This window comes from Cupressus sempervirens, chromosome 10 (genome assembly GCF_028749045.1).
Source record: "Cupressus sempervirens isolate cs-2001-9-10 chromosome 10, ASM2874904v1, whole genome shotgun sequence".
NCBI classification, from domain to species: Eukaryota; Viridiplantae; Streptophyta; class Pinopsida; order Cupressales; family Cupressaceae; genus Cupressus; species Cupressus sempervirens.
In genome coordinates, this window is record NC_143127.1 from 18,789,372 (window position 1) to 18,801,644 (window position 12,273).

The window sequence follows — 12,273 nt, forward strand, 5'->3', positions numbered from 1 at the left end:
TGTCTTATCTCCTGCCCCCATCAACTGCTAATGCTTCTAAGTATATGTAATTCAAATTTGATACCATAATTATGGAGGTCACCAATAATCTCTTGTTCTAATTGTTCTACACAATTTTAAACGGGCGCGATAGGAGAAGATGTTCTGTCTGTCTTCCATGGAGGACTCGAGATATTTATGTGCTACCCATTCAAAAGGAAGGATGCAAGGATGTTGGTTATGACTCTACGCTGACATAAATTCCTTTGTCTGCCAGTAAATTGACTGAGTTTATATTATATCATATGCTATACCTCCATTTCCCCTTGCTCCTTGATCGTCCTCCCCTATATTGCCCATCTGGTGAGGTTCTGACCATTCAAATTAGGCAGCCATCTTTACTGCCATAATCTTTAATAATATACTCATTATAATGTTTGATTTATATTGATATAAGAATTTATAATATATTCGATCAAGATTATAATTTATAAATTTTAGTTACTATTATTTATTTATCATATTATTATATTCATTATTATAATCATATCATATACTGATACAATTTTCTATTATATTTATAATATATAATAATAAATTATATTATTATTTATTCTATTATTCATTTATTTATTATTAAATCTTATTAATATGGGAACATGGCAAAGAATTTAAGTCGGTGTTTTTGTCTAGCATGAATGCAACAATAGTCAGATAATCAAAACAAAAGTATATGTGACTTAATAGATGGAATGCATCAACCATCCAAAAGAAAACTTGTAGTTTGCAGTTCAAAATATTTACCTATTGCCATTGCTTTCTCCAAACATTCATTTGTAGATTGAACCAGTAGTCGAGAAGCCTCATCGACTTTACCAACAAAATATGTTTCATTTAGATCTCCTGCACATCAATTGATGTGTCATAAAACAAAAGTCCAGGAAAAAAGAACTATGAAGACGGCAACTAAAAAAATCCATTATTATACCATGAACACCATTGTAATAAACAGTGACATCCACATTCACAATATCTCCTTCCTCCAATCTCCTGCAGTCAACAGATATTAATTTACATGGAACAGATTGATATCTATGCAAAAAACAGAGTATGTAACAGGCAAATTGAATATTAATCTTAATGTGCTGAGTAGAGGCATATCTTTCTTTTGATGAACAATATATCTAATAAATAAAATAGAAGAGATGTGCCAACAAATAGTTTCTAATTTACCTACCAAGCATTACAGCAAACAAAGGGTATCCAAGAACAAGTTCACTAAAAACAATGGATAAATATGTGGCAGTAAATTGGCATGCTTTCATAAAGGTGTTTATGCATCTCGAAGTTTTTTTTCATTTCTTACCCAATGGCAAAGAAAACATCTACCACAAAAACTTACTTTGACTATATGTGAGAATTCAACCCTTATCCATCCATGTAAAATCCATAACAAATTGATTCTTAAACCCATTCTGTGGACTTGAACTAAAATATAAACTTTCCTCAAATGGAAATTGGCACACAAAATACTAAAGCAAAGTATTAACAAAGTCTAAAGATCAAAATGTTTTGAATGCAAACGATCTCAAAAAATTGTACCTGGCGTCTGGGATGCCATGACAGATAACCTCATTTACAGACCTGGACAGTCAAATGTGTGCATTATGATTAAAGAAACAATATTTTTAAACAAACAATTCCAAAACAATGGAAAGAACAAGAATCTCTCTAAAACCAAAGCAATCTAACACAACGAGAAAATTGCATAAAGACAATAGAAGATGTGATAACTTCAAAAGAATACTCACGTGCAGCAAGATTTCGGAAAGAAATGATAGTTTAATGGAGATGGATAACTGCCTGGGAGATCAAAAAGGATTTTAGAAACGACTAAAGAAAAAACTAAGTTCTTAATTGAAGGCATCTAATTATATCTGAACTTTGCATACCAAAAGATGAGAATAACAAACAAATAAAGAAAGATAGCACCAGGTCATATACTCGGAAACTCCAAATAGAGAAATTTCAACTTTGGTTATTATGCTTTTGCATTGTATACCCTACAGAATATTAAAAGATCCAACTTTGATTTCTTTGTTTATGAACCAAACACTTGGAGTCAATCATTGTAACATTCATGATACTCTTCTTACCAGTAGCAATAGTTGCTTCATGAACAACCTCGTCAATTTCATCTGTGGTTATCCCTGGTCTAATAGCTCTTGCAGCAGCATCAAGAACCTCTCTTGCAATCTAAACTTTGAAACAGCAACAACAACCAATGAACTAAATAAAGCATGGTAACAGGTTGTGCAGAAAGAAAACATAACGTAACTGAACAAGAGCACAAAATAAATAAATAATGAATCGTCCATTGTCCACAGACACAAAAAAATAGATGTAACATGAACAAGAATTTATATATATTCTATGTACATTGTTTGAAATAGTCTTCAGATTGTATAATTGTTTTAGGAAAAACATGAGACAAATCTACAATGCATTGCAAACATATACACAATTATTTCACATGAATTCCATTTCCAAGAATTTTTCAAAATATAAATTTTTAGATATATATACTGCAGCTTAAAAGTTCCAATACTGACAGGCTATTCAGTGCAAGTAAAATTTCTGTTGCTGCATTACAGATGTAATTATGCAATGTCCCATTTGGAGAAGTTTACATACATCAAACTCCAAGAACACAGTCAGAATACTTTGTACTTAATTTATAAATGAAGAGTTAATAGAGAATTTAGACTTATCTACACTAGTGGCTAAAATATTAAAAGTTTAATGTGCAGAAAATTACACTCAACTGGAATGTCCTTGGAAGGTCTCCAAAATTCTCTAATTGTTGACAGCAATTCTATCTGTCTAACACATATGCATGTAATCTCTGGGTGACACTGCCCAGGATCCAAATCAAAGTGTTTTTATCTCCTAATTCAGCAACAGAGTTCAGAGGGATTATACCCTCTTCTAGACCTTAAGGTGCTATATCCTTAGGTTAGAATGAACAGCAGTTCGATGCTCCAAGGAGTACAAATCAAATAAAAGATGTATGGGTTCTCTTCCTATGCTTGAGAAACAGTGTTTCAGACACCATTTCCACAACACCTCGTCCAACCTATCCCTCTTGGACTCCCTTGTTCAGCCGATTGTTCTTTATGGTTCCATGGTTTGGGGGCCTTCTCTCCTTGGTTCCGATTGGACCTCGATTGAGCGGATTCAGACTTTGCTTCTACGACGCATCATCAGATGTCACAGCTTCACTCCTCAAAGTATTATTTTTGCCGAGTTTGGTGCTCATCCTTTGTCTTGCAGCCATATTTGACCTGACTTGGTTCCTTCATCACCTACGTGGTTTTGCAGATTTAGTTGGTGAATGTGATAGATACTCCCATCTGGCATATTGCTTTTTTGTTACTATTGCGAGTATTGATACTAGCTCTCGGGCTCGTTGCTGGTATGCTCAGGCATCTTCTCTGTTGAGCTCGACTAGAATTGAAGTTGATCGTTTTCCTCCTTATCAGTTTTCACTGAATGCTCCTGCTCATCTCCTCCCATCTTGGCAAGAGTTGAATGAGCATGTCAGACTTGATATTTACAAACAATATATTACCACTACTTGGACTAACCCTCATGGTGGTTTACATCCAAGGATGGCTTTCTATGCAAAGCATTTTTTGGAGATTAGTGATGGTGAAATATACCTAACTAAATATTTACTCATTTTTCCCTTTTAAAATATACTCAGAACTAAACAAATGCAGATGTATTACGAACACAATCAAAACCAGTAGAAATCCCAACATATGTTTAACTAGCTTCTTGATTATAAAACATAGGCAAATGTAAAATGATACAACAATAAAACCAAAAGATTCTCCACAAGATAATAACCCATTCTTCCAAAATAACATTCAAGATTCGAGCATATAACCATGCGTTACAAACCAATAATTTAAAAACTAGCAACTCTTATAACTCCTTAAAATATGTTATTGCATTATACAACAACAATACAATAACCAACATCAACAAATCCAATCTTAAATATAGTATAACAGTCAGACTGGAATACTAGAATAAGAACCTGTAAGCGCATATGAAACACCTGAATTGATGTTTCCCTGGACAATGGGTTTGTGTCCACTGTCTATCGGCACGAAGGGCTATGTCGTCATACTAGTTGAAAGCTTAAGCTTTCCAAATAATCTCGCAAAAGAGAACTGAAATCTGAAATAATAAATCAAGCATATCCAAATGAAAGAGTCTCTTCTCCTTTTATCCCCACAGCTGTGACTCTTTGACTTCCCTCCTGGCTTTTCATCTTATATCCAATTGTCATTTTTGCCCACTTTATAACATTAAATTGACCTTTTATATTTTGAGTCTACACTCTCCAAGTCAATTTTAATATTATAAATAATACATCTTTTAACATTTTTAATGTCCCAGAAAAGGGGACATTACAAATCTCCCCTCCTTAAAATTGCTTGTCCTTAAGCAACAGTACCAGGATCCTATACGAATATGCAGGCAGCCCTAAAGCCCAATCTAAAAACAATTCTAGCCACACTGTAAAGCAAGGTGTCACTCTGCAACCCATCCATCACTCAGATTCTTGAATCCCATATAAATCTATAAGATTTCACTATAACTGTAGACTGAACAACTCTGACTATCCTTGCATCCGGTCTCAAACTGAGTAGAATTATAACCAACTCTCAATAAGCCATAGTTGTATACCATCAACACCCGGATCCCAAACCCTGTTGTCATAACCAACTGACATGATAAGGTAGAAATGTAACAATGAACTATGCATAACCCAGTAGATGGTGACAACGCGACCTAAATAGAAGACGTAATAAACAAGCTACTCAAAAACTGAAAGTAACACTTTGGGTGCATCAAATACCATACTATCATCATCAAACTAGAGAACCTTCGGGTACATAGGTACTATGAATAAGAATGAAGTTGAAAACCCGTTCCTTGAGATTGAAACATAACTCCCATCAATACTACACCAAAATCTATCCAAAGGCTAATGTATGTAATCCAACTTCTGTATGGTGTGAAATCAGGAACCCTACTAGAACTGATCCAATGATGATCAACCGTAGTCAATTCACCGCTTCCATCTTGTGACCCATATTCATTTCTAGGAATCGTACCAGGATTCCATATCCTAAAATCAAAATCATCTTCTTCACGATAATCAAAAGGAGAGTCCTCGTTTATCTCAAAAAGGGGATTATCAAAAATCCAATCAGCATCAACTTCAAACATGGGGTTGTCGATAAGCTGAATGAGATCTTAAACTTTGGTACTTGGTGTTTTAGGACAACTATCCAAGTCATAAGTTTGTTGAATGCTATCAAGCTCAACAATGACTTCTTTGAAAAACTCTTGCCTCACCTTAGCCTCATGTTCCCGAGAGTGATTTGTGACCCTGATCTGATTTTTTGTTTCCTGAAGAGAAAATAGAGTTTCATCCAATGCCTCCTGAGCAGACTTAAGCTCTCTATTGAGTTCCATAATCCCATTCCTTTCTTTTTTCAACTGATGTACATGTACTTCAACATTTGTGACCCTGATCTTATTTTTTGTTTCCTGAAGAGAAAATAGAGTTTCATCCAATGCCTCCTGAGCAGACTTAAGCTCTCTATTGAGTTCCATAATCCCATTCCTTTCTTTTTTCAACTGATGAACATGTACTTCAACAACTTTAAGAATGTTATCCCTGTTGGAAAGCATATATAAATAATTTGATTTCATACTTTCAAGAGTTGTTTTGATCACTTGCAAATCATAAACAAGTCAATCTACTTCCACTCCCTTCTGAACCTTTCTGTAGAGATCTTCCACCATCTTGTGAGTGTTGTCATAACGTATCAACAATGCCACAACCATGTCATTACTAACCTTCAATTGATTCTTTAAGTTACGCAGTTCATTATTGTCCTGTTTAAGTGGTTCATCATCTTGCAGTGTCATCTTAGATTGTTCCTCTGAATTCCTGTCATGAGCATAAAAAATATATGGTTCATCACACAAAAACCCCAACCTGTTATTACCTCATGTGCAATCGACCTCATCAACCTACTTGTCAAAGCTAATCTCCAAATCACCAACGTAGAAACTTGCACCTTGTGTCACCTCTTCTGTGTGATCACCAGGAGGCTCCAAATCAATGAGGGTTGACTACTCTTATTTTTCAAGGTCCCTTATTAGATGATTTTGGTCTACTGGAAATTCATCATACATAGTTTTGCACTGGTCTTTTGCAAGGAGGTCATAAGCTAACTCAAAATACTCCAATTTTGTCAAATCGGTCTTATTTTGGAGTTTTGGATGGAAATCCATGAAATCACTTAAGGCTAATTCTTTTTGAATCTTTGGAGGGAGCTTTTTGTACTCATCATACATATTAAGTACCTCTATTTTGAAATACCATTTCTAGTTTTCGATTTGCTGAATACTTGACATGACTGATGAAGCATCTTCATTCTTTTCCCAAATATTCTCCAAGTTTAAGGAAGCTGCTCCCTTTTCTAGTTTTGCTTCATAGTTTTGCATTTTCACTATATCTAATTTCTGATAAAAGATTTACTTGAAGGTCTATAAAATCCCACGGATTTTCTTTCTATGGTTTCTTTTCCTTAGTTTAAACGCAATTGATACAGAGGACATAATAATTGGTTCATCTTACTATAGAATGTGATTTCCACAGTTGATAATAACAAATCAGCAAGAATTCAATGATTAAAAATTCTTTCTTGAGATAGTTACAAAGATATGAAGAATTCTTGTGCACCTGTAAGGGTTCCAGCCAAGGTATCTAAAGGAAAACTCTCTTGCCAATGTTTATACTTCTTAGAAAAGTTATACGGTTCAATTGATTTCTGAATAGTTCATCCGATTTCTTCAATCACCCATGCTTACTTGTTATGCACCTATTATTGCCGTTAGGATGTGAGCCTTTTAATCTATATCAACTGGGTACACCTACTGGAGTCAATCCCCTTGTCTGCCGCTAGATGGTATTGATTGGTGAAGACTCCTGGTACCACAAACCTTTGTGATTCTTTACAACTCAGACAGAGACGAGCCAACTCAATTCAAGCTCTAGAAAGAAAATAGAAGATCCTGTGACAATTGAATCTACCTCATTAAAATGTATTCTAGGATTATGTTACCCAATTGGAATACACTTGTGACATAGCTCTTTGATGAGAGGCCCACACTTGATATGTCCCTTCGAAAGCTTAAGGCAATCTCAACCATTTGTCACATAAACTCTGTTACTGCTTTAATAGATGTAAAATATCGTATTTTCTTCCGCTGCACATTCCACTTCAAAACTAACACAGATTTCTTATACTCATAGCACTTAACATTCTGCAATTGCATATGGGGAAGATAAACTATAAATAGGCAGAGAATCTACAAGGAATGCCCCTTCTTTAGTTTATCAAGAATTCTTTGTATTTGAATATCTCTTTCCTGAGCTCGTTTTGCTGCAACTTCCTCATCTAGCTTTTGGATTGGTGCATACTCTGACCTAGCCCACCATTTCTTTTCACTTGTACTGGATTCAACCTCACTTGTTGTATCTAGGGATTCTCAATTTTCTGTGAAAGATACTCTTGTAGTTTCAAGTACCTAACTGCAACCCTGTGCCAACTGTTGCCAACAAGAATGCATAATAAAAGGCTCAAGGATGCAATGGAGCCCAATTTTTGAGCCCCCATTTGTGCACATTTTCACTATGGACCATGTTGTCCTACATTTTCTCACCACAAAATGCAGATAATAACACAAAACTTTTTCAAGCTAGTTTCGCATTTCTCTAAGCTTGAATTTGATATTCAATTGCTTAGTGTTGATCAATCAATTCATTTCAATTCGAATATCAAATTGTTTCATTGAAGGCCTTCATCAAGTCATTTTTGTTTTGCTTTCTGTCAAGCCTTTGCTTGATTTTTAAAGCCTTCACAATCCGTTCTTTGATTTTGAGTTTTTGTCTGCTTGTTTTTGGTCCTTTGGATTTGCTCATGTCATGCCTTTCGATTTCCTCTTCGATTCAATCTAATCTAGGGGTCAATCGGAGTTGTCAATCAAGAGATATGGTCATTTTAGTGCCTCAAAAGTGGACATTTTAGATGCAATAGCATGAATTTTTTAAAAATGATGTTATATTTTCATTTTGACATTCACTTTTTCAAAAATATAACATTTACTCACTTTTTATTATGTTTTGAAGTTACTTTTCATTTAAATTTATAACTTAAAATGACCATAGTGCACTTTATGTTATAATTTTAAGTTGAGTTACTATTTAATTTTTCACTTAAAGTGACTATAGAACTATATAGTTACTTTTTAAATTTTTTATTTTTAAATCAAATTCTTATATAAATGTCACTTTAACTTAATGTTTATGACTTATATTGATGGGGACACAACCCAACAACCAGAATCGACACAATAGAAAGGGGAAATTATATTAACTGAGAAAATAAGCTGGTACAAACAGTGCAGAGAAAATAAACTCAAAACATGCCCTGCGGGCTTACAATAGCATAAATCTCGAGAATATTTCTCCTTTTAGCACCTCCTCTCAAGCTCCAATCCGAACTGTCTTTTACAATGACAAAATCTCCTTAAATAGACCCCGGAGGGTTAAGGACTAGGAGTACATTCTAGAAAGTGCTAGTAGGCATCCACCGACAAAATAGAAGGTTCCGAAAGCTGCGTTAGAAGTCGGTGCAATTCTAGAAAAATCCAGAAACGGTAGCCGAACTTCCGGGAGGCATAACTTTTGAACCGTAACTCCGATTGACGAACCGTTTACATTTTCGGAAAGCTCTCGAAGCGCTCTATAGCCCTATGGACAAGCTTCGCTCGTCCCCCATTTTTCGACCCTTTTCGAGGTCATTTAATGCCCCAAACCTGACTTTGAAGCATTCTTAGGGGGTCTCCAAAACCCGAAAAACTGCAATAACTTTCAAACCGTGGGGCCTTTTGACCTGATTCTTTTTCTGGAATGCTCTAAATCTCGATTACATTCATCTGGCCAAGTCACACCTTCTAGGTCACCAAAATGATGGTCAAATTGCATGCTACTATTTTTTCGGGATTTTTAAATGCACTGATAGTTGAACTATGAGAGTTGGAACCTTTATTTGAGCCAAATGGGTATCCAAAAATGTAAAGACATAAAACAGAAACTAAGTCTAAGTACATTTTTTTTTTGGGTGACACAGGATTGTCCTTATACCTCTGGATGCTCCTGCATCATATATTGATTCATATAATGCATAAATGTTATTTTTGACCCATATTGTTGACATTTTTATAAAAATAAGTGAAATGAATAACTTAAAAGCCTTAAAGTGGACATTTTATGTGCATATGCATGTAAAAAATTATGAAAAGTGGAAACTTTTCATGCTAATGCATATAAAAACTCATTTTGAGGACTTTTTTCATGTCATTACATCAAACGCTTGTAAAAGTGGACCTTTTTGATGCAATGACATGAAAAGTTGAGTTTTTATGCTTGTGCATCAAAAAGGTGAGACATTTTAAAATATGTAAGTGACCCCAAAAAGTAAGATTTTAGAGTCTTACACATTTTAAAATATGCAATGAGTCTCAAAAAGTGAGATTATATCTCAGGACATATTTTAAAACATGTAATGGACTCTAAAAGGTCCTATTTTGTCTTCAAACATGTTTTAAAATATGTAATGAACATAAAAATGTCCTATTGTGTGAAGAAAACATGTTCTTGCTCCAAAAACCTCCGATTTTGATTATAACTTTTGATTTTCTAGATGGATTTGGATGAAATCAGTTGCATTCAAAACATTTTGGAGAGGTGATCATTTGCCCTCATCAAAAATCAATTTATTGCACCCAAAAACGTGTTTGAAACTCCCAATCTAGGGCACGAGTTTGCATAAAACTCCATAAATCTGCCAAGTTTGATCACGTTTTTGTATGGAATCAAATCGCTTTTAACTCATTAGGTGATTACATTGCTTGAAGATCATTATTTTGGTGTTAAATCATCAAAACGTTTTACTTGGAAGATCACCTTTTTTGCTTGTTTTGGCAAAAACGTATTAAGAACATACAGTCTTTAAAATGTTGGAAGTTGGAGCCAATCTAGGGCACGTTTTGGCATTTTGCTAACTAATCTCCTTGTTTTCTGCTCTTCATAATTCGAATTTTGAAGATTTGAAAAGTTCTCACCATTTTAGAAGAAGATTTCAAACAAAGAGCATCTTTTCCTTCATTTTTGACACATATTTTTGATATAAGTGGACCTCTTCTTTCTTGCATTTTAATTCATGCTTATCTTTGCTGATTTTATGCATGAAATCATTGAATGTATGCCATTTGTAAAAATCTTTGCCTTAGAATGTGCATTTTTCCTTTAAATATGAATTTCTTCTTCTTTTTGATGTCTTTGGTTCTTCCCTAAGTTCCAGATTCGAATTTCATCGTTGGAATGCATTGCATCTTGGCATGTTTTGAGTTTTTTTCAAAGGTATGTTTTTTCTTTTGTTTTGGTTTTGTGTTTTTGTTTGCAAGTTTTTCTCCATTTGGAGAAATTACAAGTTTTTTTCCAAAAACTTGTTTTTCCTTCATTACATGCAAAAACATTATCATTTTTCACATTCCGTTTCTATGTCATTACATCTCACATTCCATCCAACAAATGCAATTACATGTTTTTCACTTCATTCGCCATCCACACATGCATGTAATCCCATTTTCCATTTCCATTTTCATCCATCTCATTTTTCATTTCTATTCACATAACACAATTACACGAAATGCCTTACATGTAATTGCATCCAAAAGGTCCGATTTTGATCAAAAGTCATATTTTGAAAAGACAAAAAGATGTCAATTTCGCTTTTCATGTATTTTGACTTCTTTCTTCCTCCAAAAGTGACTTTATAATTCATTATCTCACCTCCATTGTTTCATTTCCATCTTCATATATACACATTCGCAATTACATGAATAAATACATGTTTTCACCTCATAACGTATTTTACATGTTACCCTTCATTTGCATCCGCATATATACGTAAAGTGTACCTTTCATTTGCACTTACATTTCATTTCACTTTCCACTTTCTATTACATATTGCATTTACATATATGCATGTTTCATTCGATAAAGCCTTGAAAATTTTTAATCACTTTTGAAATCAGCAACTTTCACTTTGCACGCATTTCCATGTTTTTCACCTTTGCACATTTTCATTACATTCCATTTCATTTCATTTTCTATATCCACACTTTCATTTCATTTCATTCCACATTCCGTTCATTCCATTTCACTTTTCATTCCATTGCATATGCATATGCTTTCTCTTCGAAAGTCACTCCTTTTTGACTCTTCACTGCTGCTACAATATTCACTTGCGTGGAGATTCTTTCTGATGATGTATTTGTGTTTTGGGATTTTTTGTTTTGCAGTACGAGCACAAGAAATGTCGTCGCCTTTCAAATCCAAGGGTAAGATGAAATACCAATATGACAAAGAATTCGCACATGCAGTTCCTTCTTCAGTTACGTCTATTTTTGATAACGTGCTAGACACCAAGATTGGTCATGTAGATGTAGCTGATTTTCTACAAAGGATTGAAGCTCTAGCTACACATGAGATGAAATGTATTAAAAGAAGCAACATCCATTTGGTTTCTACATTTCCCATGGTGGCCATACAACCTAATTTTGTCTACGGATGTGCTCGGCGCTTCACTCCAAAGACAAGGAATATTAAAGACGCTGACGGCAAGGTTATCATTAGCCTTGATCTTGAAGTGATTGAACAAATCTTCAAAGTTCCTCGAAAATCAGAATGCGCTGATTTGACCAAAGAATCATCATTAGCTTGCTAGAATGAACAAAAAAGCAACTATCAGAAGTATGTCAACCTTTACTAGTTAGACAACAAAAGAAGCAATTTTTCCAGATGGCCAAAGACTCTTCATCGGTCAAATTTTAAACAAGAATACAAGGATCTCATCATCCTTCTTAGCAAAATCTGTGGTCTTAAAGATTCTTCCGATTTTGAGCCATGGATGTACAAATTTATGTTTCAAATTATAGAGAACAAAGAACACATCTTTTGGGGAGAGCTTATCAGTACTACGATCTGTCAGCAAATATGCAATGTAGGAACATCAGTGCCTTTTTACATGAATTCATATCTAGTTTACATTGCTTCTGCCATGGGGTCTTTTT

General features: G+C 34.5%; 1 protein-coding gene across 1 annotated transcript in view; it reads right to left on the reverse strand.

Annotated features, from left to right (window-relative positions):
- LOC149532355 (methionine aminopeptidase 1A-like) overlaps positions 1 to 12,273 on the reverse strand; it is a 270,451-nt gene that overhangs the window by 107,739 nt on the left and 150,439 nt on the right. Inside the window, exons 9-13 of the mRNA XM_089807592.1 lie at positions 2,136 to 2,235; positions 1,791 to 1,842; positions 1,582 to 1,623; positions 968 to 1,029; positions 784 to 882 (exon numbers count right to left, since the gene is read on the reverse strand). Of these exons, the coding sequence (XP_089663718.1) occupies positions 784 to 882; positions 968 to 1,029; positions 1,582 to 1,623; positions 1,791 to 1,842; positions 2,136 to 2,235 (355 nt within the window). The remainder of the gene's footprint in view (positions 1 to 783; positions 883 to 967; positions 1,030 to 1,581; positions 1,624 to 1,790; positions 1,843 to 2,135; positions 2,236 to 12,273) is intronic.